Consider the following 25,170-nt stretch of genomic DNA (forward strand, 5'->3'; position numbering starts at 1 on the left):
GAAGACGAGAGACTGGGGTCAAGGGCCACACTGTGGAGGGTGGGCAGGACACTGCGCTACTCGCAGAGCGGGTCACATGAGCCCCAGAGGAAAAGCCGGTTCAGGAGGATGGAGGGGGAGGGGGAGGAAGGGAGACGGGCAGGAGGCAGGGAGGAGCTGGGGAAGGAGGAGGCGGGTCGAAGATCTGTTTAAAGTCAAATCGTCCCGACAGGCGCTCATTCTGGCTCTTCTCCACTAGAGGCACGAGATGGGCTCAGCTTCCCCTTTGCTGCTGCTGCTCCTCCCGGTCCTCTGTTACGCCGCTGACGATGAGTCGCTTCACACCTGTACCTACCCCCCGTACCGCTGGTGTAGCTCCTGGAAAATCGCCATAGTCTGCAAGGTACCATCCGCCCCCCAGCCCCGAGAAAGAAGGAAGGGGTGGGGGCGGGGGGTGGGAGATCCAGCCAGGGCAGCTTTCCCCCCGGAGTGGCCTCCCAGTGGGAACTCCAGCGGAGAGACCAAGGCCACGAAATTGGCCAGAGAGCAAGCGGGACACCAACCGGGCCCAGAACCAGCCGAGCGAAACCCTGCCCACCTCCCTCAGCGGCTGCCGAGTGCCCCACGTAATGGCTGTGGTACGGGAGAAAGCTGTCGGGATCCCTGGGGAACGCGTGGATGGGGTTGGGAGTTCGAAGGACTTTCTGTTTCACATAAGCTTCATGTTTCGTAGAAGTCTTCGAAGGCGATGGGAATGGGCAGCTCTGAACCCAAGTCCTTGTCCCCAAGCCAAGGGCGGCTCCCAAGTAGTGGCCGGGCCAAGGGGCTCCAGAGGGATTCAGGACCACCAGGGTATGAATAGTAGCCCCCCGCCCGGTCACTGTACTGTTTGTGTTCAGCACACTCTGGCTCTTTGTAATCTTCACAGAGGTCATCCCAGCCCTCTCCTAAGGTTACAGCTCAGGCCTCATGCTCCACTCGTGGTTCCCACAGGGGACAACCTGCCACCCACTCAAAGCCAAAAAGGATATATTGAGCCTCTCCCCTGGGGACTTTGGTGGGCAAACGGGGGTATGGGAAGCAGTGTGGCCTATTGGATGGAACCCAGACCTAGGAGTCAGATAACTTGGGTTCTATTCCCTCCTCTGCCCCTTGCCTGCCGGGTGACCTTGGGCAAGTTATTTAGCTTCTCTGGGCCTCAGTTTTCTCACCTGTAAAATGGGAATTCTCTATCTGTTTTTCCTCCTTAGACTGTGAGCCCCATGTGACCTCATGATCTTGTATCTACCCCAGTGCTCGGTATAGTGCGCTTATTAACAAATACAATTTTTTTTTCCGGCTCTGCCACCTGCCCGCTGTGTGACCACAGGCAAGTCCCTTAACTTCTCAGTGCCTCAGTTTCCTCATCTGTAAAATGGGGATTCAATACCCATTCTCCCTCCTACTTAGACTGTGAACCCCATGTGGGACAGGGACTGTGTCCAACCTGGTTCTTATCTACTCCCGCAGCTCCTAGTACAGTGCTTGGCACATAGTAAGCGCTTAAACAAATACCACCATTATCACTATTATTATCCTCCCCCATCTCTGCCCAGGTCCTGTAGGGGTGCAGGGATTTAAGGCCACCAAGTCAGGGGCATAGAGCTGGTGGAGAGGAACTGTGGGCTGGAAGACTTGTTACGGAAACTTCGGTCTTCACAGTTCAGTGACCCATAGTTCCTGAGCCCCTGAGCCTGATCGGGGAGTCATCTTTTCTCTGCACTGAGGCTTCCTGTCAGGAAGGCGGCCAGCCCTGGCCACGGTAGAAGCAGATTAAGGCGAAGCCCTGTTCCCCACCACCCCTTCTCTGGAAGACCTGGGAAGTCCCTGGCTGTGGCTTTAGCAAGCCTCCAAAAGTGGCTGCTGCTGGTTGCAGCCTCAGCGAAACAACCTTTGCTAAGTCCTTCGTTTCACTTCTCTTCTGACGGGGTTGGAGGGAGGTTAGAAAGCAGTTTGAACACAGTAATTGGGTGTCAGGCCTGCACCACCTAAAGTGAAGACACCCTATCCTGGGCTTGACTTCTGAAAATCACCCACAGGTGGAGCAGCAATGTCCTGTACTGTTCCAGCCACCCACATCCAAGAATGCCCCGCCTGTGTCTGTCAGCCTGTTCTATGAGAGCCTGTGCCCCGCCTGCCGAAACTTCCTCACTTTGCAACTCTTTCCCACCTGGCTGATGCTGTTTGAAATCATGAATGTCACTCTGGTACCCTATGGAAATGCTCAGGTAAGTGGTCCAGAGTCAACAGGAATGAGGTTGTGTCTTCCTAGGGCCCCAGTTCCTTTGCTTTTCCCCTTCTCATGTGGTATCTGTATTACAGGAGACCAATGTCAGCGGGAAGTGGGAGTTCACTTGTCAGCATGGTGAGGATGAGTGTTTGCTCAACATGGTGGAGGTAGGTTTGGTGAGTGGGTCAAGGCGCTCAGGAGTCTGGGACTGACTGGTTCTGGGTCACCGGCTCAGCCTTCTCTTCTCTTCCCCCTTCTCCTCCCCGCCCCCAACCCTGCTGTTTCAGACCTGTGTGATGGACACTGTGAAAGATCCTTCTGATGCCTTTGCCATCATCTTCTGCATGGAGTCATCCTCAAGCATTAAGAACTCACTAGATTCTGTAAGTTACTGGTTGGAACCAGAATGGGAAAGTGAGGGACACCGCCTTTCCTCCACCAATTCCTTTTTTGCTCTCAGGGGCTTATCCCTCTGGGGGAATAACCAAAGAAATCCATGGACGAGACCTCTTCCTAGCCCTGATACAGAGTTGCTCTTCTTGTTTAGGGAAGTGCTGGCACCTCATACATCCTCCGGCACACCCCTCCATCGCTAACCTTTTGGAGCTGATCTCCCAAGACGCTTGCTGTGCATCACATACCCACACTGATCTCTTCTCTAGATTACTTTTGGCTTTTCTATTTTTGATTGCTGTTTGGTTCTTCTTTTCCACTGAACTCATCTGGGAGTGTGGATTCCCAGGGGAAGAAGTCAATTGCTATAGTCACAGAAGTTTAGGAGATGCAAAAATTCTCAACTAATTATTCCACCTGGTCTGTGGGATGGTCTGGGAGCCCTCTTCCTGAGGAAGGACAGGGACTCCTCCCCTCACCCCAGCTCACTGGGCTGAATTCCTTTCCTACTTGGATTTGGGAAGCCAGACTTGAGTCCACTGGGCAATTAGATGATTCCCTCTCAACCCCCCGCCAGACCCCCAGGTCCACCTCCACCCCGTTGGCCGTTGCAGTGTTTGAGATGAGATAAGAGCAGGTTCCGCTGTTGCAGAGGGGGATGTTGGGTAATCTGCATGGCCCCCATTTCCCCCTCATTGACTCTGCCCATCTTCGCGCTCCCCCACCCCTCCCATAGTGTTTGAAGATCTATTCTCCGACCACCTCACCTGATGACATTATGAAGTGTACAAAGAGCGACCAGGGCAACAAGCTGATGCACCAGAATGCCCAGCTAACGGATGCACTTGAGCCCCCACACAAATACGTGCCTTGGATTGTCATTAATGGGGTAAGGAGCCCCTTCCTCCTCTCCTGTGCCAGATCCCAAAGTTCTGTGTTCCTCTTGGGCCCTTAGAGACCCTTGCTGTAGAGCAGGGAGAATCTCCTTGCTAAATCCAAGTCATCATCAATCAGTGGTATTTACTGAGCACTTACTGTGTGCATAGCATTGAACAAGAACTTGGGAGAGTTCAGTACGATAGAGTTGGTAGACACAATCCCTGCTCTCAAAGAACATACAGTCTAGTGGGAGAGGCAGCCATTAAAATAAGTTACAGAAAAGAGAAGCAGCAGAATATCAGGATATGCGAGTATTGTGTTCCCTTCTGCACTTAGCACTGTATCCAACACTATGAATGAAATGAAAGATGGGTTTTTCAGGAGGTTATGTTTTTTTTTAAAAGCAAACAAATATTCAAGGGCAAAAGCAGCTTTCACCATTAATCAGGTTCATTCAGATGGTCAAATCCCAGGAGCTGAGCCCTTCAAGTGCATGGAGGCTTTGGGGAAACCCAGGGGTTTTTTTGTTTTTGTTTTGTGGTATTTGTTAAGTGCTTACTATGTGCCAGGTACTGTATTAAGTGCTAGGGTAGATACAACCTAATTAGGTTGGACACAGTCCGTGTTCCACAAGGGGCTTATAGTCTTAATCCCCATTTTACAAATGAGGCAACTGAGGCCCAGAGAAGTGAAGTGACTTGCTCAAGATCACATGCAGACAAGTGGCAGAGCCAGGATTCATTCATTCAATCATATTTATTGAGCGCTTAATGTGTGCAAAGCACTGTACTAAGCACTTGGATTAGAACCCAAGTCCTCCTGACTAGCAATTGAGTGATTAGGATTGACTAGCAATCCCTCTTTCCTGTCCAAGGAAGGGAAAGGCTCAAGATTTGGGAGTGCTGGGAAGCTCACAACATGGCTGGGTCTTTGTGGTTGGTTTCCTTTTGTCCAATCTCTCTGACTACTCTCCCTCACCTGCAGCAACACACAGATGAGCTGCAGGCCCAGGCGCAAGAAGGACTCTTCAACTTGGTGTGCAAGCTGTATAAGGTGAGTTTTTTGCTGAGGTACGACTCACCTGATGTTAGGGGAAGCCAGAGTGTGAGAACCACTTCCCCCTAGTTCAAATGTTGTGACCGTGCCCATGATCCAGAATCCCATTCTGGGAATCAGGAAGCCTGAGCCTTAGTCCCAGTTCTGCAAATAAGGAAATGCCTACCGGGCCCCCAGGCCATCGGTGGTGAAAGTTTTTGACCGCAGAATCCCCTCGAGCATTCCACGAGGTGGACGGGCCCAGCAGGCCTCCTGAAAAATCACTGGCTAACGTGGTCAGTGAAGACCACAAGCAGCCTGCGAAGCAAGACACCTACCTACTAGGTTCTGGTGCCACAGCCCAACACTGGCACCGTGCCGTGGTCACTTTGGCCATAAACAGGTCCTGCCTGTATAAAAAAAACCTCTGTGTGCTTCTTGCAACGTGCGGCACCCCTGCCCACCTCCTTGCTTGTTGCATTCGGTACCCCAGCGGGAATCCGATTGGCAGAGACGAGAGAGTGTGAGTGGCACTGGGCAAACTGTCCTCAGTCTTGAAGTCTCAGAAAGTTGGCCTTGTCTGTCCTCCTTGATGGGAGACACCATCCTCCTGTCCCCGAGAGCCACAGGCCCTGAGTTAAGACCTGCACCCTTTGCCTTACAAGGTGGGGTGGAAGAGGGGTGGAGAGGGAAGAAAAGAACAGGCTGTGGCACTTCCCTGTCATCAGCCATCTTCTAATAGAGTTTCCCTCTACAGGGACAGAAACCCAGCGCCTGCCTGTCCAATTCCTCCAGTCTCCACCTGAATAATTTGTGCCTGAAATGAGCCCCCCAGCCCCTCCCCACCACACAGGCCAGGCATAGTGGATCCTGGCCAAGGATCAAAACAACACAGAGAGGGACTCTGAGCCTTGAACACTCTGGTGCCATCTCCACCCAAAACCCTTGTCAGCCTTCACTCCCTCCCTCCTGTGCACCTACTGTTCAGCCAATGAGTTCCAGGTCTGACCAGGTGGTCTTTTAGATGGGGAGGGGGCTAGGCCTGGGAATCACAGGGCAATACCCTGACAAAAAGAGTACTTAATAAATACTATTTTGATACCATTTGGCTCTGACTTTTTTCCCCCAGGGGGACCTGGGAGAAAGGGAAGGTGGGGAGCGGTCGGGGAGAAGTGAGAGAGGGAAGAGATTGTTGGGATTGCACCCTGACCTGTCAGCATAGACTGCTTTAGCTGGGGAAGCTGGAGACGGAGCTCTGATCCCCAGAGCACAGGGAGAGTGTCGGTTGTCCCTTGGGTGATGATGATGGATGAGTCTTGGTCCAATTAGGGTGCCCAATTTTCAGACGGTTTATCCCAGCTAGTATGGATATGGCCCTGGATGTCTTTATATCCAGCATTTTTATTTTCAGTGACCAGCCTCCCTACACCATGGCTCTTGCCACCAAGCTCTGTGGCTCAGAAGTGACGCTTATGTTCATAGTGATCTGGAAGGGGATTGCCAAGGGTATGTAGCAAGGTCAGAGGAAGTCAAGGGCCCCTCAGGAGGAAAACTAAGTACACTTCCACAAAATGATGCAGATTTTCAGGTTCCCCTTGGAGTCTAAACCACAAGGAGCCTGAAATTCTGTTCCTCTAGTCACAGCACTCTACTAATTTTTGTTTCATTTGGTGTAATTGTAAATGTCTTTTTGTTGTGTTAGTGTTATGTTGTTTCAACACTCCTTATGTATCTGTCACCAACCCCCTCTTCTCTGCTCCTGTCCTAGACTTTGAGCCCCCTGAGGGCCAGGGACTATTTTTTTTATGGTATTTGTTAAGTATTTACTTACCCAAGGTCACACAGCAGGCAAGTAGCAAAGCCAGGATTAGAACCCAGGTCCTTCTGACTCCCAGACCCATGCTCTATCCACTAGGCCATGCTACTTCTCTGTAATTCCGTCCTCTGTATTTTTTCCCAGCTCTTAGTACAGTGCAAAGCACCCAATAAGGACTTAATAAATACTATCATTACTACTATATGATGTCATTACATCCCGCTGTGTGCCCAATCTAACGAATGTAATGCCAAGAGCATCACAATATCCAATATTCCTGAGCACCATCAGTGACCATCCTAGATCCAGTCATGAAGGCTTCAGGAGGAAAGCCTTGCGTGAAGGAAGGATTAAAACACCCATTCATTCAATCATATTTATTGAGCACTTACTGTGTGCAAAGCACTGTACTAAACACTTTGGAGAGTACAATATAACAACAAACAGACACATTTCCTGCCCACAATGAGTTTACAGTCTAGAGGAGACAGGCATTGACATAAATAAATTGCAGATATGTACATAAGTGGGGCTGGGAGGGGGTGGAGATGAATAAGGGGAACAAGCCAGGGTGACACAGAAGGGAGTGGGAGAAGAGGAAAGGAGGGTTTAATCAGGGAAGGCCTCTTGGAGAAGATGTGCCTTCAGTAAGACTTTGCAGGCAGAGAGAGTAGTTGTCTGTCGGATATGAAAAGGGAGGGTGTTCCAGGCTAGAGGCAGGACATGGGTGAAAGGTCAGTGGTGAGATAGATGAGATAGAGGTACAATGAGAAGGTTAGCATTAAAGGAGCGAAGTGTGCAGGCTGGGTTATAGTAGGAGGGGAGCGAGGGGAGGTAGGAGGAGGCAAGGTGATTGCTTTAAAGCCAATGGTGAGGAGCTTCTGTTTGATGCGGAAGTGGATGGACAACCACTGGAGGTTCTTGAGGAGTGGGGAAACATGGACTGAACGTTTTTCTAGGAAAATGATCCAGGCAGCAGAGTGAAGTCTGGACTGGAGTGGGGAGAGAGAGGAGGCAAGGAGGTCAGGAAGGAGACTGATACAGTAATAAAGGTGGGTTAGGATAAGTGTTTGGATTAACGTGGTAGCAGTTTAGATGGAGAGGAAGGGGCGGATTTTAGCGATGTCATGAAGGTGGAATTGACAGGATTTAGTGATGGATTGAATATGTGAGTTGAATGAGAGAGATGAGTCAAGAATAGCACCAAGGTTATGGGCTTGTGCAGGAAGGGTGGTGGTGCCGTCTACAGTGATGTGAAAGTAAGAGGGAGGACAGGATTTGGGTGAGAAAAAAGTTCTGTTTTAGACATGTTAAATTTGAGGTGACGGGAGGACATCCAAGTAGAGATGTTTTGAAGGCAGGAGGAAATGAAAGTCTGCAGAGAGGGAGAGAGATCAGGGCTGGAGATATAGATTTGAGTGTCACCCGCATAAAGGTGGTAGTTGAAGCCATGGGAGCAAATGAGCTCTCCAAGGGAGTGTGTGTAGATGGAGATTAGAAGGGGACCCAAAACTGAAGCTGGAGGGTCACTCAGGGGGCTGGGAGGCAGAGGAGGAACCCATGAAAGAGACTGAGAATGAGCGACCAGAGAGATAGGAGGAAAACCAGGAGAGGACAGTGCCAGTGAAGCTGAGGTTGGATAATGTTTCCAGAAGGGCATGGTCGACAGTGTTGAAGGCAGCTGAGAAGTCGAGGAGGATTAGGATGGAGTAGAGGCCTTTGAATTTGGCAAGAAGGAGATCATCGGTGACCTTTGAGAGGGTAGTTTCTGTAGAGTGAAGGGGATGGAAGCCAGATTGGAGGGGGTCAAGGAGAAAACTGGAACACAGGAACTTGAGACAGCACATGTAGACAGCTTGCTCAAGGAGTTTGGAGAGAATAATAATAATAATAATAACTGTGGTATTTGTTAAATACTTACTATGTGCCAGGCACTGTACTAAGTGCTGGGGCAGATACAAGCAAATCAGGTTGGACACAGTTCCAGTTCCATGTGTCCCATTTTACAGATGAGGTAACTGAGGCACAGAGAAGTGACGTGACTTCCCCAAGGTCATGCAGCAGAAAAGCAGCAGAGCTGGGATTAAAACCCATTAGAACCCAAGTCACATGATCTTCTGACTCCCGGGCCCGTGCTGTATCCCCTACACCATGCTGAGATGGGGCGGTAACTGGAGGGAGTTGTGGGGTCAAGGGAGGGTTTTTTTAGGATAGCGGAGATGTGGGCTACGAGATATGAGAAGCAGTGTGTCTTAGTGGATAGAGCACGGGCCTGGGAGTCAGAAGGACCTGAGTTCGAATCCCGGCTCCACCACATGTCTGCTGTGTGACCTTGGGCAAGTAACTTAACTTCTGTATGCCTCAGTTACCTCATCTGTAAAAAACGAGGATTAAGAGTGTGAGCCCCAGGTGGGTCAGGGACTGTATCCAATCTGATTAACTTGTATCTACTCCAGCACTTAGAACACTGCTTCGCACATAGTAAGCGCTTAACAAGTACCACAATTATTATTATTATTATGTATGAGCATGTTTGAAAGCAATGGGGAAGAAGCCATTGGAGCGCAAACAGTTGAAGATGTCAGGGAGGGAAAAAAGGAGAGGGTATTTGTGGTATTTGTTAAGCACTTACTATGTGCAAAGCACTGTTCTAAGCGCTGGGGGATACAAGGTGAACAGGTTGGCCCACGTGGGGCTCACAGTTTTAATCCCCATTTGACAGATGAGGTAACTGAGGCACAGAGAAGTTAAGTGACTTGCCCAAGGTCACACAGCTGACTAGCGGCAGAGCCGGGATTAGAACCCGTGACCTCTGACTCCCAAGCCCGTGCTCTTTCCACTGAGCCACGCTGCTTTGAGAGAGGGCAAGTGTTTTGATAAGGTGCGAAGGAATGGGGTCAGATATTTAAGTGGAGAGGGTGGATTTTGAGAGAAGGCAGGTGATCTCTGGTGATTCTGCTGGGAAAGATGGGAGAGTTGAAGAAGGGGCAGGAGTGGAGAGGGGGCTGAAGAGGGGCAGGGGAGATTTTAGGGAAGTCACATCTGATAATGTTAATTTTCTCAATAAAGTAGGTGGCTAGGTCACTGGGGGCAAGGAATGGGGGAGGTAGGGGGACAGGGGGTCTGAGGAGGGAGTTAAACATCTGGAACAACTTGCGAGGGTGATGGGCATGGGTGTCAATATCCTGTGTCCGAACTGATAAAACTTGTGTCCTCCCAAGCGCTTGCTACAGTGCTTAGCACAGAGTAAGGGCCTAATATATGCAGGGACTGTCTCTATCTGTTGTCAAATTGTACATTCCAAGTGCTTAGTACAGTGCTCTGCACATAGTAAGCACTCAATATATATTATTGAATGAATGAATGAATGAATGAATGAATGGAGAAGTAATTTGCTGGGCAGAGTTAAAGCACGCAAGGATAAACTTGAAGTGGGCCGATTCAGCCTGATATCTAGATTTCTGCCAGCAGTGTTCTGCGGCTGGTGCACAAGAGTGAAGGAGGTGGACTGTGGAGGTGATCCAGGGTTGTGGGTTAGTGGTTCGAGATTGACGAAGGGATGGTGAGTTGAGTTCAGTAGGGAAGGTGGTGTTGAAAGCATCGATTTAGTCACCAAGGGAAGGTAGTTTGGGTATGGAGGCTAAATGGGTATGATGAGTTGAGAAAATTGGATAAGGTCAAAAGTTTGGAGTGCTTTGGGCAGTACCACTTGCACCCTCTTGTCCCTGTCGGTCTTGTTTCTGCTGGGGCAATGGGCGAAACTAGCAAGCAGGGGTGCAGCTCATTGTGCGTGAACCACCCAGGTGGGTTAGGACTCTTTGTTCCCGCCCAAGTGGGGAGGCACAGATTAAAGCCTGAGAAGAGACATGACCTAGTTGGCTCCTCCTCTCCCTCCCACCTCCTGTGGGTGTCCCTCGAGGTTCCGTTCTGGGTCCCCGTCTGTTCTCCATCTTCACTTACTCTCTTGGAGAACTCATTTGCTCACATGGCTTCAACTACCATCACTATGCAGATGATCCCTAAATCTACATCTCTAGCCCTGATTTCTCTTCCTCTCTGCAGTCTTACATTTCCTCCTGCCTTCAAGAAATCTCTACTCAGATGTCCTGCCATCACCTCAAATTCAACGTCAAAAACAAACTCCTCATCTTCCCACCTAAACCCCATCCTTCCCCTGACTTTTCCATCACTGTAGACAGCACCATCATCCTTCCTGTCTCACAAGCCTCCATCACCTTGCCCCTCCTACCTCACCTCCCTTGTCTCCTTCTACAGCCCAGTCCGCACATGCCGCTCCTCTGCCGCTAACCTCCTCACTGTGCCTCGTTCTCGCCTGTCCCGCCATCGACCCCTGGCCCTCGTCCTACCTCTGGCCTGGAATGCCCTCCCTCCTCACATCTGCCAAACTAGCTCTCTTCCCCCCTTCAAAGCCCTACTGTGAGCTCACCTCCTCCAGGAGGCCTTCCCAGACTAAGCCCCCCTTTTCCTCTGCTCCTCCTCCCCTCCCCATCGCCCCTACTCCCTCCCTCTACTCTACCCCCTTCCCCACCCCACAGCACTTGTGTACATATTTACTATTCTATTAATTTTATTAATGACGTGTATATATCTATAATTCTATTTATCTATTTTGATGCTATTGATGCCTGTCTACTTGTTTTGTTTTGTTGTCTGTCTCCCCCTTCTAGACTGTGAGCCCGTTCTTGGGTAGGGATTGTCTCTATCTGTTGCCAAATTGTAGTTTCCAAGCACTTAGTACAGTGCTCTGCACACAGTAAGCACTCAATAAATACGATTGAATGAATGAATGAAAGCCTGTAACCTTGGCATTATCCTTGAGTCCTCTCTCTCATTCAACTCACATATTCAATCCATCACTAAATCCTGTCGGTTCCACCTTCACGACATCGCTAAAATCTGCCCCTTCCTCTCCATCCAAACTGCTACCACGTTAATCCAATCACTTATCCTATCCTGCCTTGATTACTGTATCAGTCTCCTTCTTGATCTCCCTGCCTCCTGTCTCTCCCCACTTCATACTTCACTCTGCTGTCTGGATCATTTTTCTTCAAAAACTTTCAGGCCATGTTTCCCCATTCCTCAAGAACCTCCAGCGGTTGCCCATCCACCTCTGCATCAAAGAGAAACTCCTCACCATTGCCTTTAAAGCACTCGATCACCTTGCCCCCTTCTACCTCACCTCGCTACTTTCCTACTACAACTCAGCCCACACACTTTGCTCCTCTAATGCTAATCTTCTCACTGTACCTCAATCTCGTCTATCTCACCAGTGGCCTCTCGCCCACGTCCTGCCTCTAGCCTGGAACACCCTCCCACTTCATATCCGACAGACAATGACTCTCCCCTCCTTCAAAGCCCTTATTGAAGGCACATCTCCTTCAAGAGGGCTCTCTGACTAAGCTCTCTTTTCCTTTTCTTCCACTCCCTTCTGCATCACCCTGACTTGTTCCCTTTATTAATTCCCCCTTTCAGCCCCACAGCACTTATGTACATATCTGTAATTTATTAATTCATATTAATGTCTATCTCCCCCTCTAGACTGTAAGCTCATTGTGGGCAGGAAATGTGTCTGTTAAACTGTTGTATTGTACTCTCCCAAGTGCTTAGTACAATGCTCTCCACACAATAAGCACTCAGAAAATACAAGTGATTGATTGAGCACAGACCTGGGAATCAGATGACCTGTGTTCTAATTTCGGCTCTGCCACTGGTCTGCTGTGCCTTTGGGCAAATCACTTAACTTCACTGTTCCTCAGTTCCTTCATCTGCAAAATGGGGATTCAATACCTGTGCTCCTTCCTACTTAGAATGTGAGCCCCATGAGGGACCTGATTATCTTGTATGTACTCTAGCGTCCGCCACTTGTCGCTGTGTGGCCTTGGGCAAGTCACTTCATTCATTCATTCATCCCTTCATTCATTCATTCATTCAATCATATTTATTAAGCACTTACTGTGTGCAGAGCACTGTATTAGGCGTTTGGAAAAGTATGATAGAGCAATAGAGACAAGCCTTACCCATAATGAGCTCACAGTCTGGGGGCGGGGAGGAGAGAAACACATGAATATAAATAAAATTACCGATATATACATAAGTGCTGTGAGGCGGGGAGAAGGGAGAAGAGCAAAGGGAACGAGTCATAGGAACGCGGAAGGGAGTGGGAGATGAGGAAAAGTGGAGCTTCGTCTGGGAAGACCTCTTCTAGGAGATGCACCTTCAGCAGGGCTCTGAAGGGGGAAGTGAGCTGTGAGGAGGGAAGGCGTTCCAGGCCAGAGGTAGGACGTGGGCCAGGGGTCGGCGGTGAGGCAGGTGAGATCGAGACCCAGTGAGAAGGTGAGCACTTCACTTCTCTGGTGCCTCTGTTACCTCATCTGTAAAATGGGGATGAAGATTGTTAGCCGCATGTAGGACAGGGACTGTGTCCCACTCGATTTGCTTCTATCCCTCCCCAGCACTCAGTACAGTGCCTGGCACATACTGAGCGCTTAACAAATACCAGAGTTATTACCATTACAGTGCTTGACACATAGTGAGCGCTTAACCAATACCACGATTATTCATGATTAAGAGGCGGTGCTCAGCCCCGGGCGGGCCCATTCCTCTCCTCCCCCCACCTTAGGAACAAAGGCCTAGGGAACTGTCATGGTGGCTGCCGGTCACCCGGCTGAAGGAGGACATTTGTGAGGCTCACGTGACGACCTGGGGGGGGGGGGGACGGCACGCCACACAGTTCACCTCACTTCCTGGAGGGGGGAGCAGCGCCGGAAGTGGCGGCCATGTGGCTCTGCCGGATGGTCCTGCTGGGGAGGGGCGGGGAGGGGCAGGGCGCGTTTCTGGTAAGCCGGTCGGGCCCGGGGTGAGGGGGCAGGCTGAAGAGCGGCCAGCGGGGAGTCGTGCCATAACCGGGTACCCGGGCCCGAAGCACGATGCTGCACCAGGGCCGGCGGATCCTGGTCGGCTTCTCGGGCTACTGGAAGCCCTTCTTCAAAGGCCGGCTCCTGCTGGTCACCAACACGATGGGCAGCGGGACGCTCATGGCGACGGGGGACACTTTGCGGCAGACGTGGGAGATGCGGAACAGGCCTAAGCAAGAGCGGGACTTGGGCCGCACAGGTGACGCCCCGGTCCTGACGTAGCTCAGGCCCCGGCCGGGGGGGGGGCGGTGAAAGCGCGCCCCACATGGCGGCCGTGGTGGCAGCAGCCCGGTCCCCATGGCCCGAAGACGGACCCCAGGGGGAGAGAGGGCAAGGGCAAATAATTGTGGTATTTAAGCGCTTACTAGGTGCCAGGCACTGTACCCACAGCAGGGGTAGATATAATAATGGTGGTATTTGTTAAGCGCTTACTATGTGCAAAGCACTGTTCGAAACGCTGAGGGGATACAAGGCGATCGGGTTGGCCCACGTGGGGCTCACAGTTTTAATCCCCCTTTTACAGATGAGGTAACTGAGGCCCAGAGAATAATAATAATGTTGGTATTGGTTAAGCGCTTACTATGTGCAGAGCACTATTCTGAGCGCAGGGGTAGATACAGGGTAATCAGGTTGTCCCTCGTGAGGCTCACAGTCTTAATCCCCATTTTACTGATGAGGTAACTGAGGCACAGAGAAGTTAAGAAGCAGCGTGGTTCAGTGGAAAGAGCACGGGCTTGGGAGTCAGAGGTCATGGGTTTGAATTTCGGCTCTGCCACTTGTCAGCTGTGTGACTGTGGGCAAGTCACTTCATTTCTCTGTGCCTCAGTTACCTCATCTGTAAAATGGGTATTAAGTCTGTGAGCCTGTGGGACAACCTGATTACCTTGTATCTACCCGAGCGCTTAGAACAGTGCTCTGCACATAGTAAGCACTTAACCAATATCAACATTATTATTATTAAGTGACTTGCCCACAGTCACACAGATGACAAGTGCCAGAGCCAGGATTCGAACCTATGACCTCGGACTCCCAAGCCCTTGCTCTTTCCACTGAGCCACTCTGCTTCTGTGAAGTGACTTGCCCAAAGTCACACAGCTCTTTCCACGGAGCCACACTACTTCTCTGATATAAGATATAAGCAAATCAGGTTGGACACAGTCCCTGTCCCCCGTGGGGCTCACGGTCTTAATCCCTATTTTACAGATGAGGGAACAGAGGCCCAGAGAAGTGAAGTGATTTGCCCGAGGTCACACAGCAGACAAGTGGCAGAGCCAGGATTAGAGGCCAGGTCCTTCTGACTCCCGGGCCTGTGCTCTGTCCACTAGGCTATGGTGAATACCCACCCCAAGCTGGGCAGGAAAGGTCATTACAGCTCAATTGCACTCAAAAACCACCCCAGAAGGATAACTGTTTATTCTTCCTATTTGGGGGTGGGGGGGAGGGAATTTGTTAAGCACTTACTATGTGCCAGACACTGTACTAAGTGCTGGGGTAGATACAAGCTAATCAGGTTGGACACAGCCCATGTCCCACATCGGACTCACAGTATTAATCCCCATTTTACAGATGAAGTACCTGAGGCACAGAGAAGCAAAAGTGACTTGCCCGAGGTCACATAGCGGCCAAGTGGCGGGACTGGGATTAGAGCCCAGGCACTGGGATTAGAGCCCAGGTCATTTTGACTCCCAGGCCCATGCTCTCTCTATTAGACCACGCTGCTGCTTCTCTTAAAAGCCTCCAGGGCAGGTCGCTCCCCATCCTTCTTTGGTTGGTTAACAAGTACCTGGGCCAGTCATCTGTTTAAGGTTTCAGCGTTTCATCCTAAGTACCCTCATCCTTCGGCAGTAAGCCCCCGCCCCTCCCCCAGCAAACACCAGAAATACTTTATCGGAGCCATGGAAGAATAGCAGCCGGAACAGGTGTCCAGAAAAATCAGTCTCACCTGCTTCTCTCTGGCGTTTCCTTTGTCTGCCTCCATTGTCTGCCATAATGACTGTACCCCTTTGAAAACCTGGGTCTTAATCCAACTCCCATCTGCTGAAGTATAAACTCATTATCTCTTGTTCTGGCCTCAGTGGCTCAGAGGCCACCTGCCGAAAATCCCTCTACAGTGACCTCGATATGTGCTTAAAAACTGGCATTGTCTTTGTCTGCACCTCCCCCTCCCCCCACCTCGACCTCCCTGACTCTTACGAGAGGACTTTTCATCCCCAGCTAGGATGTTTGCTGTGGGATGCAGTATGGGTCCCTTCCTCCACTACTGGTACCTCTGGCTGGACAAACTGTTACCAGAAATGGGATTTAAAGGCATCAAAAGCATCCTGAAGAAAGTGCTCATAGACCAGCTGGTGGCATCCCCAGTCCTGGGCCTATGGTACTTCCTGGGTAAGGTTCCCATCCCAACACTGTGGAGCTGGAGCCGCGTTTCCTTTCCGGCTCCGGGTTTGTCCTGTCTCATGGGTGGCACATTGCTTGGAGCGACGGAAGGCGGCCATCTTGTAGCTTTCCCAGAGACTGGTGAAGGTCTCTGGATTTTCTGCCTGGCTCAGTTCAGCAATGCCGGGTTGAAATATTAAAACCCAAAAGAATATCTCCAGCTGGGTCTTGACCCATCAGGAGCATCAGTTACTGCTAGCAGTGGTCCTGCCCCATCTGAGGTTCTTGAAGGATTTCCTGTCTTCTTTGGGCATACTACCTTAGCTTTAATTGTTACAGAATAACGTGTCCATTTCGTTTTCCTTCCCTTCTCCCAGTTAGGGAAAAGAGAACCCTCAAGAATCACCCCCAGAAGTTCTTTGTAGTCCTGAAGGCAGTCCTTCCCTTCCCATCCAGGGGCCAGGTCTGGGTTTTGCTAATGGTGCACTTCTGCTCAGCAGGAAGCCAGAGCCCTCAGCCCAATGGAGATACCAGAGACTGCTTCAAGGAAGGGAAGAGGGTGTGGGTGGCTGGTATCTTGATGACCGGGGTGGAAAAACTATGTCCTGTCCTGGGCGGGGGGGGGTTCCCTTGCCTCTCCCCCTCTAGGACCATGGCCCTCTTTCAATTCCCCTGAGCCCTCCCCTGGGATCATGGCTGTCCGAACCCATTTCTTCCTCATTAAAACCCTTTGTGGGAGCAAGGAGGCCTTTGGGACTCCTGGAGGGAGACAAGTCCCCCTAGGGGCACAGGGGTAACTACAGTTCAGGATCTCACCTAGCTGAGTTCCTATTCCTTGGATGCTGGAGGTTGTGCAAGCCTCGTCACTACAGCCAGACTTGAAGGCTGCTCTGTAGAGCCCTTGCCCTGCTGCCTCCGGTGTCCCGGGCTCAGGGAGTCCATCCTGAACCTTTGAGTCACAGCTCCTCAAGGTGGAGCCAGGTGGGTTCAGTTCTGTTGCTTTCCAACTGCTCGCTATTGCTCTCTTCTTTGGCTGTAGGGTTAGGCTGCTTAGAAGGGCAGAGCATGGATGAAAGCTGCCAGGAACTGCAGGAGAAATTCTGGGAGTTTTACAAGGTAAAGTGGCACCCTCTGGACCTTCCATTTCCCCCTGACTTTCAGGTGCCTTTCAAGGGGCATTACCTTCTGCTCTCTCCCTAAAGGCTGATTGGTGTGTGTGGCCAGCGGCACAGCTGGTGAACTTCCTGTTCGTGCCTTCCCATTACCGAGTGATGTATGTGAATGGGATGACGCTGGGCTGGGACACCTACCTCTCCTACCTGAAGTACCGGGTGAGTCTCTGCACCTGGAGTGGCACCTTGCAGGCTTTCTCCGCCTGCTTTCCCCTCTCTTCTCCCTCCCTCCATCAGCCTGCAGGGTAACTTCTGTGCAGGCAAAGTTTCCTGCATTTGCTGAGCGCCCACCGGGTGCAGTGCTCTGTACTGAGTACTTAGGAAAGTATGAAACAAGCAAGTGTCACATTCCCTGCCCACACGGAGCTTCCTCTTTCTGTTAACAGAGTCAGAATGGGCCCTGCCAGCCCAATCTTGAGGGGGTTCTGTCTGGGGGAGGAGGTTGTGGGGGAGAAGAGGGAAGTTTTCTCTGAGGCTCAGGTTGGAGACCACGTCTGCGGCACCAAGTTCAGGGATTCCCCCCTCAACATTAGAATCAGGGGAAAGCCAGCATCTGGGTGGAAATGAGGGGGTGGGGTTAGAGAAACCTAGGGTCCAACTGGCTGTCTTCCACACCGGGAGCTGCAGGGGCAGGGAAGGCATTGAGCACTTGCCCTCCCAGCTCAGGGCAAGTGTGGGTGTGCTGTTCTTGGGCCCTGCCCTTGTGATGGCTGCATGATTGAGGGAGGTGAGGTGGGGTGGAGGGAGACAGACAGAGGAGTGGTTCCCAGGAAGGGGTTGGCCCCGGGAGCACCTGTGGAGAAAAAGGGTTGTCTGCCCAGCAAGGCAGTGCCCCAGTGCCCCTCTAAGACTGTAAGTTTGTTGTGGGCAGGGAATGTCTGTTGTTATATTGGACTCTCCCAAGTGTTTAGTACAGTGCTCTACACCCAGTAAGCACTCAATAAATACAATTGACTGACTGACTGGGCCTGACCCGTTGTCCCATTCATGTTGACAGGACCAGCTCCCCTCAGTTCCTGAGGCTGAGCCCTCACCTGGCTGTGTAGCCTTGACTGCCCGCACAGACTGAAGAGCGGTCCCCAGGAGGGGCCGGGCCACAGGTGCGGCGGGGAATCTTCCCAGGCAGGACTGAGGTTTAATCGGCTTTCCCTGACTTCTTGTGGGGAGGAGAGAATCACTAACCGAGAAAATTCAAAGATTCACTCTCAACTTATCCAGCCTCACCATGAAGCCGGGCTGCCTGGGGGACCGGCAGTCCCAACTCATTTCCCTAGGGCTTTTTTTAACTAGGGGTCCCCAAGCACCTTACGAGATCTAGGACCAAGTGTGGCAGCTACTGGGACTGAGGGGGGCCAGACCAGGGAAAAGAGCCCAAGTGCCTGGAAGGAGCCAGAAAGCCAGAGAGAGCCCAGCACAAACTGGAGTTCTCAAGCCTCCCCAGCCCCTGCTGCAAGCAAGAGGCAGAAGAGCAATGGCCTTACCCTCCCTGGAGACTTAAGCAAGGAGGGAGGGATATTACGGATTACCGCTGGTCAAATCAGTCTCTGACTGCTACTTCCTTGTTTTACATTTTCTTGTTTCTGGGGGTGGTGAGGGAGAGGGTGAGAGAATCTGGTTCTCCAGTATTTTCTTCAATGCTAATAAAGAATCTAATCCAGAAAGCTGTGTGCGCATGGTAATTTGCCAAAGGGAGAAAAAAAATAAGCCACAGGGGCTACAGTGCAAGGCAGCAGGGCTGCAGGATGGGGACAGAGCCGGAGAGTACCTGGCCCCTTCCCTGTCCCCCTGATCCCTACTTACATTCAGCAAAGCCCGGGCCACACAACTCTATATGATCAGCATTAATTTATTTTCTCACCACATCTCTGTAATACAGTGATTTAGGAAACGGACTCTTCGTTTGACACTTGTGACATTTGTACAGTACAGCATAATTCTCCCATAAGATCATCAGGAAAACTTCACAAGAGGAGGTTTCAAAGGGCTTTTTTTTGTTCAGGTATCTGCAAGTAAATACACAGGGCAATCCCCCTCCCCATCCTGTGTCATCACCCCCGCCCCCATGCCCCAAAAAGTAAACAAATGAGAGAAAAGCGATACTTCAGGTGTGGTCACTGATATAGTTATTCACTAACTCACAATTCTCCACATTAAACACATTACTATATAAACACACAAGGAACATTGGAGCTTGTAGCAAATTTGCCCCTCCTGCCAAGGAACCCAATCCCTCAAAGCCCCAGGACCAAAAAGGGCGTGTGGGTTTGGGTGTATACACACCCAAAGAAGTTCTCCTACCACTGCACATGGAATTTACTTCCAATCATCCAATGTTTCCAGCTATTCAAAATCCAAGTCATCACCTAGGGTGCCGGCCCCGGCACGAAGGTAGGAGGGGCTGTTTGCTACAGAGCTGCTGTTATAACCCTTGTCTGTCTTGTTGGTTGTTGTTAGTTTTAAATTGTCAATTTAAAAAGTGATATTCAGAAGCAGGTCAACACCACGTTGATAAAATAAAACCATTAGCACAAGTCACAGCACAGCATGTTACATCAGGGTCACTCGCTAATCCTATGTACACGGGAAGTCTCGGTTATGTACAAGGAGGAAGACGGTGGGGATTTGGGAGGGAAGAGAGGGAATCAGGATCTATTTATACAATAAACAAAACCTGGGAAAGATCCAGCCCGTGCAGGGAGATTGGAACGAAACTCAAGGGGCTCTCCATGGCGAGACAACTCTGCATGGCAGCTGGGGGGGCTCTGGGCTGGGCTCAGCATATCCTGGCTCCCACCGGGAGCGACACTGGGCTTGGTGTCTTGGGATGAAGGAGAGGAGCCAGACGCCGGGCTTCACAGAGCCGGGGAGGGAAGATACGGGCAGGGCATGGTGCCTTTAGCATATCCCCAAATAAATAAATAAATAAATAAATAAATAGATAAATAATTGCAGGAATGGAGCCTCTCCCTCAAACCCGAGGGACACCCAGGGCTGCAGGGGAAGGGGGAGGTGGGTCAAGACCTAAGGTGTGGGAGAGCCTAGACCACTCCTGCCTGCTCGCCTAACCCATTTTCACCTCACTCCAGGCCCCAGCTCCTGATGCCCAAGCCAGGGAGGAGGGAAAGGAGATGGGAAGAGGGAAAGGGGTGGGCAGGTCAGGAGGGCAGGGGGTGGGGGAAGAGGTGCTAGGGATGCCAAAGGGGGGGGGAGTTGGGGAGAGTGAGGGCAGAGCCTGAGCCTTTAGCAAGCACAGTCCTGGTGCGGGGGGGCCTGCTGATCCGTGAGCTGTGGCCCCTGCTTGGCTCCAGTCACTGCCGGGTCGGCCGTGTCCAGGGACTCTGACATCTTCTCACAGATGATGTCCACGAGCCGCTCAAAGGTCTGCTTCACGTTGATGTTATCCTTGGCGCTGGCCTCGAAAAACTCAAAGCCTGCCCGGAGGGCGGGAGGGGGAGGTATGGGGCTCGAGGCCAGGGGCAGGAAGGGGCAGGAGCCCCTGCTCTAGCCTCAGTTCCCTCACTGGAGGCTCCCACCCGTTCCGGAGGAGGCGGCGGGCGGAGCTGGGAGACACTCCCTGTCCCCTTTGTAGGGGTAGGGCATATGCTGCGTCAAGTCCTGGTTTGGTTGCTCCCCTAACTTCCCTCAGGGCCAGTCTCGTCCAGGAGCCCCAGACCCAGGCTGGGATCCGGCCCTGAGGCCTCAACACAGGCAACGAGGAGGCACAGTCCCGGGCAGGCCGGCCGGCCGCCATGACCGGAGAGGAGCCTCTTTGAGGAGCCTTCAAGGGCCCAGGCCTGATTCCCCCCCCGGCCAAACCGGGAGAGAATCTCTCGGGGCAAGAACCCTATCTATCCCCAACTGCACCCGCTCATTCCCTCTGGGCACCCTCACTCACCAAGGTGCTCAGCCAGCTGCCGGCCCCGTTCTGAGGAGACCACTCGCTCGTCCTCCATGTCACACTTGTTGCCCACCAGCAGCACCTGAGCATTGTCCCATGAGTATGTCTTGATCTGGGTTGACCTGGTGGGCAGAGCAGGTTAGGCGGAGGGGCAGGTGAGACGAGATGGAGAGGGGCAGGGAGGAGGCTGTCAGAGCCCAGACCCGGGCTGATGGCCTTAAGCACTGCAGCCGTCTGCAGCCACCTCTTCCCACCCAGCCCACTCCCCAAGCCCCACTGAGCCACCAGCAAGGATGGGCAGCCCCGGTTCCCTAGAAGTCCTGGAATCTAAGTTATCACCCCTCCTCGCCGCCACCGCCCCCCTCCCGCCCACCCCCACCACCTCCCATCCGGCCCCTTTCTGCTCTCTCTCCCGGCCTGGGCCCTTGGCCAGAATCATCACCTCTCCAGGTCCCCAAGAGCCCAAACAACGGGCAGCTGCCCTGGGTGAGTGGGGAGAAAGAGGTTGCTCACCAGTCCTGCACAGCGTTAAAGGACTCCTCATTGGTGATGTCATACATAAGGATAAAGCCCATGGCGCCCCGGTAGTAGGCAGTGGTGATGGTGCGGTACCGCTCCTGCCCTGCTGTGTCCTGGACGGGGAACCAGCCGGTCAGTGGGTCCACACCCCAGGGGAGTCCATCCTCCCCAAAGACATCTCCCGTGGCAGGGACCCCTATCTGGACAACTGAGACCAGCCCCGGCCCATCACTTGTTCCCAAAGGCCTCCTCAAACCCTTTCCCTAGAGTCCCCTGTGGACCCCAGCCCCTTCTTAGGGCCTCCTGCTGTCCCCAGCCCTTTACCCAGAGCCCTCTCCTGCCCCAGCCATATCGTGTGCCCCAGCTCCCTGCCTAGCCCATTCTCACCCAAATCTGCAGCTTGATCCTCTTGTCGTTGCGGTAGATGGTCTTCACCTTGAAGTCGATGCCAACGGTACTGACAAAAGCGGGCGTGAAGGAGTCGTCTGCGTACCGGAACAGGAAGGACGTTTTCCCCACGCTGCTGTTGCCGATGATCAGGATCTTGAACATATAATCAAAGTTCTGGTCGGAGGATTCCTTTTGCCCATAGCGGGAGTCTGTTGCTGAAGCCATCTGCAGGGGGAGAGGCGGGGTTGGGGGGATGTGATGGGGGGAGGGGGGCCCCCCAGGAAGGGTGCGGGAGGCAGTTCCTGCACTCAGAGCCCACGATGGTCTTTGGACTCCGGAGCAGAGCAGCTCCTCCAGCTATCCGCAGGGGCCAGGACTGGCCTGAGCCTGAGGGAGACCCACCTCTCGGGCCCCCCCCCCCCCCGGGTCGGCCGGCCTGGTGTCAGAGCGAGCCCCAGAGCACGGCTCTGAAGGACAGGGCCCCGACCGCAGTCGTGCCTGCCTCCCCTCCCCACCCCAGTGGGCCATCTCTAGCTCTTCAGCTCGGATGCTGTAGCAGAGGCAGGCGCCCAGGCCAAGCCAGGGCAGGTTCTTCCAAGTAGCAGAATAGGGGCTGAGCAGAGCAACACAGCTTTCACCTCCCCAGCCTGTGTTGGAGGGCGGTTGGCCCCGCGGCCTTGCTCCAACTCCCGACCACTAGATTCCCTCTGCGAGCATTTCCCTGTGATTCCCAGTTCCAGGGACAGGCCTGTAATCAGCCTCAAACCTCTTGTCATTTCCACACCGGTGTTGCTGCAGCTGGAGGCTGAGATCACGGGGCCAAGGCGAGAAAACTCAGGTCGTTTTCCTAGCAGGGGGAGGACTGCACCCTGTGGCACCCTTCTCCTCTACCTCCCCATCCCTTCTCTTAGCCATACGCCACCCCAAGCTGTCTCTCACTCCCGACCCTCCCCAGCCCCGCCCCCACCCCCCATAGCTACCCCCACCCCAACCTCTCACCCCAGGGGAACAGCCTCCTGCTGAGGTCCTTGATACAACTCAGACCCCAACTTGTGACCTTAGGCTAGGGCCTGCCCCTGGGGGAGGAGAGGGAGGAGAGAGAACTTCCACCCCAATGGCTCACCTGCCCATCCCGGGATCTCTGAGACCTCCAACCTCCAATGAGACTAGAGCTGGAGACCTCTCCAATCTTACCTCCCTTCCTGGACATCTGGGGATCGGCGTTTCCCAAAACCAGTAGAGCCCTTTTCCCCTATACTCTCCACTGGGCTCAGCGTAACACCCCAGGCCAGCCCAAACCCTCCCTTCATATCCTCCCCCCGAACAAGTCCCGACCCCTGGCCCCCCAGGTCTGGAGCTCTCAGGACAGATCAGGCCCCCAAGGCGCTGTCCAGGTGGTCCAGTACCTGGACATAAGAGGTCTGAACCTGTCCCGCCTTCCCCAACCTCCAGGAAAGGTGACAGGGCAACCCTTCCTGTCCCATGTTCCTTCCTTTTGCAGGGGTGTGTGTTGGCTGGGGGGGGGGGTGGATTTGGGGATGTGCTAGCCAGAGACTAGGAGGGAGGTGGAGGGGCCAGAGATAAATAGATGGAGCCACTGACCACAGCCTCCAGTCCACAGAGGCCCCGCCTCTCTATCAATCATTCATGGCCCCTGCCACTGCCTGTTTTATTTAAGAGATGGTGTCAGTGCTGGGCCTCCCCTGTCCATGCCCTTCCCTCTGGGAACAGTTTCTATGCCCAGGTTTGTCTTTGCTGAATCTCAGCCAAATTGTCTGACCAGAGAGTCATCGAGGGGAACATCTAAGAGGGAATCATAAGTGGATGTATGTGTAAACAGCGTCACAGATTCATCACATATTCATATACATGCACACATGTACATTCATAATTATTGCTAAGTGCACAGACTTATATATGTGTGTGAGAGGAGATGTTCACGGATAAGATGTACGCATGTTTATTCCCCTGTCTTCAAGCATCAGTCACCTCCCTTCCCTTCTTTCCACACAGCAGAGGAAAAACGATTATTTGCGGAGCGGAGAAAAAGCTCTGCCAGCCAGGTTCCATCATGTGACATTCACTGCACACAAGCACACAAGCACACGCGCGCGCACACACACATTTTTCCTCCAATCCACTAAGATTTCCTCCCCTTCTGCCCTCTTTTCTGTACCCTCTCCCCAGCCCTGCGGACTGTAGTGGCCCTCTGGACTCCAACCCAATAACCCTAGGCCCCCGCTCTGCTGCACTGTAATGAAATTGGAAAGACGACGGGCGGGGACTGGTTCGCTCTCCAATGTATCCAAGGCCGGGATGGAGAAAATGCAGTGCAGCAGCGTAGGATGGGGATGAGGAAGAGGCCTGCCTCCTCTGCTCCCCAACCCCAGGTCTGTAGTGACAGAGAAGGCCCACTGCACCCCTCGAATGGATGGATGCACCCTAATGGAGGCGGATTGCTGAGCAATGCACCTCCCCCTCTGCCGAAGGGGCAACCCCGGTGGGGGTTGGGGTGGGGAGCAGAGGGTAAGAGAGAGGGAAGGAGGGATGGGGCTGCGCTAAATCGCCCCGCAGGGGCTTTGCACGGGCCCGACTCCCCGGATCGATATGTTTTTCCTGCTGTTGCAGCATCTTCGTACTCCTCCCCCTTTCCCCACCCACCCTTCTACCTAGCTATGTCAAATGAAGGTTATGGGGCTCAGCAGCCCGGGGAGAGAAAAGGGGCAAGGGCCCCCGAGAAGGATGCACAGGGCATCAGGGGAAGGGGAGGCCGCTCCGGCTAAAGACACCGCAGCGGTTACCTCGCTATTGCACGCAGCGGCACCCAGTTCCTCTTGCACCAATGCAGCGGCAGCGGCGTCGGTTCTGGCCCCTGCAGAACCACGGTGACGTCCTGCAAAGAGAGGGGCGGGGCCTCCGATGCAGATGAGCCGCCGACGCAAGGAAAGGGGCGGAGTCCCGGTATGCAGATCAGCGAGGAGGGGGCGGGGTTTGATATGTTGGCTACCGGGAGGTGTTCAAAACGACCACGCCTCCCGCCCCCCGCCCCAGGTGCGCGCAAGGAAGAGGGGAGGAGCTTGTGTTCCGGTTCCGAGGCGGGGCGAGCCTTAAACCGATCCCATTCCTCCAACGGGAGAGCCTACAACCCTAATTAAAACGCGTGGACTCCTCGAGCTCTTCGATTGGCTGGGAGAATGAGTGATGGGCAAAGTAGACCAATCCTAGTAGCTCAATGTGTGAAGGGCGGGCAACAGTCGGACGGTACAGCTTAGCCAAAGTGGCGGGGGACGAGCGGCCTCGCGAAGGGCCGGTGGCGTGGCTCAGTGGAAAGAACACGGGCTTGGGAGGCGGGGGACGTGGGTTCTAGTGCTGGCCCCGCCACTTGTCTGCTGTGTGACCTTTGGCAAGCCACTTCACCGCTCTGTGCCTCAGTTACTTCATCTGTAAAATGGGGGTTAAGAATAATACTGGCATTTCTTAAACGCTTACTATAATAATGATGGTATTTG

At 52.9% G+C, this 25,170-nt stretch overlaps 3 protein-coding genes across 3 annotated transcripts; 2 read left to right on the forward strand and 1 right to left on the reverse strand.

The window, feature by feature from the left end:
- Window positions 1–211: 211 nt before the first annotated feature.
- On the forward strand, window positions 212–5,653 carry IFI30 (IFI30 lysosomal thiol reductase). The gene is made up of 7 exons (XM_001511054.5): window positions 212–382; window positions 2,058–2,246; window positions 2,341–2,415; window positions 2,536–2,631; window positions 3,378–3,530; window positions 4,505–4,573; window positions 5,313–5,653. The coding sequence occupies exons 1-7, from the start codon at window positions 248–250 to the stop codon at window positions 5,379–5,381; spliced, it is 786 nt and encodes a 261-aa protein (XP_001511104.1). The 5' UTR covers window positions 212–247; the 3' UTR covers window positions 5,382–5,653.
- Window positions 5,654–13,201: 7,548 nt separating this feature from the next.
- MPV17L2 (MPV17 mitochondrial inner membrane protein like 2) lies at window positions 13,202–18,515 on the forward strand. Its single transcript, XM_001511076.5, has 5 exons — window positions 13,202–13,505; window positions 15,521–15,691; window positions 16,722–16,798; window positions 16,885–17,013; window positions 17,852–18,515. Exons 1-5 carry the CDS (start codon window positions 13,319–13,321, stop codon window positions 17,921–17,923), a joined length of 636 nt encoding a protein of 211 aa, XP_001511126.2. The 5' UTR covers window positions 13,202–13,318; the 3' UTR covers window positions 17,924–18,515.
- Window positions 18,516–18,682: 167 nt separating this feature from the next.
- RAB3A (RAB3A, member RAS oncogene family) lies at window positions 18,683–24,572 on the reverse strand. The gene is made up of 5 exons (XM_001511098.5): window positions 24,463–24,572; window positions 21,659–21,886; window positions 21,266–21,384; window positions 20,750–20,874; window positions 18,683–20,285 (listed from the first exon to the last, which is right to left on the reverse strand). The coding sequence occupies exons 2-5, from the start codon at window positions 21,884–21,886 to the stop codon at window positions 20,095–20,097; spliced, it is 663 nt and encodes a 220-aa protein (XP_001511148.2). The 5' UTR covers window positions 24,463–24,572; the 3' UTR covers window positions 18,683–20,094.
- Between the last annotated feature and the right edge of the window lie 598 nt (window positions 24,573–25,170).

Source organism: Ornithorhynchus anatinus, chromosome X1, assembly GCF_004115215.2.
Source record: "Ornithorhynchus anatinus isolate Pmale09 chromosome X1, mOrnAna1.pri.v4, whole genome shotgun sequence".
Taxonomy (NCBI): domain Eukaryota; kingdom Metazoa; phylum Chordata; class Mammalia; order Monotremata; family Ornithorhynchidae; genus Ornithorhynchus; species Ornithorhynchus anatinus.

Excerpts from the sequence above, each read along its gene's own strand:
- MPV17L2 (XM_001511076.5), top strand. The coding sequence starts at position 13,319 with ATGCTGCACCAGGGCCGGCGGATCCTGGTCGGCTTCTCGGGCTACTGG. Across the intron at positions 13,506-15,520 it reads GCGGGACTTGGGCCGCACAG|CTAGGATGTTTGCTGTGGGA; the intron begins GTGACGCCCCGG and ends TTTCATCCCCAG. Across the intron at positions 16,799-16,884 it reads AATTCTGGGAGTTTTACAAG|GCTGATTGGTGTGTGTGGCC; the intron begins GTAAAGTGGCAC and ends CTCTCCCTAAAG.
- RAB3A (XM_001511098.5), bottom strand. The coding sequence starts at position 21,886 with ATGGCTTCAGCAACAGACTCCCGCTATGGGCAAAAGGAATCCTCCGAC. Across the intron at positions 21,385-21,658 it reads GGATCAAGCTGCAGATTTGG|GACACAGCAGGGCAGGAGCG; the intron begins GTGAGAATGGGC and ends TTCCCCGTCCAG. Across the intron at positions 20,875-21,265 it reads TTTAACGCTGTGCAGGACTG|GTCAACCCAGATCAAGACAT; the intron begins GTGAGCAACCTC and ends TCTGCCCACCAG.
- IFI30 (XM_001511054.5), top strand. The coding sequence starts at position 248 with ATGGGCTCAGCTTCCCCTTTGCTGCTGCTGCTCCTCCCGGTCCTCTGT. Across the intron at positions 2,247-2,340 it reads TACCCTATGGAAATGCTCAG|GAGACCAATGTCAGCGGGAA; the intron begins GTAAGTGGTCCA and ends TCTGTATTACAG. Across the intron at positions 3,531-4,504 it reads CTTGGATTGTCATTAATGGG|CAACACACAGATGAGCTGCA; the intron begins GTAAGGAGCCCC and ends CCTCACCTGCAG.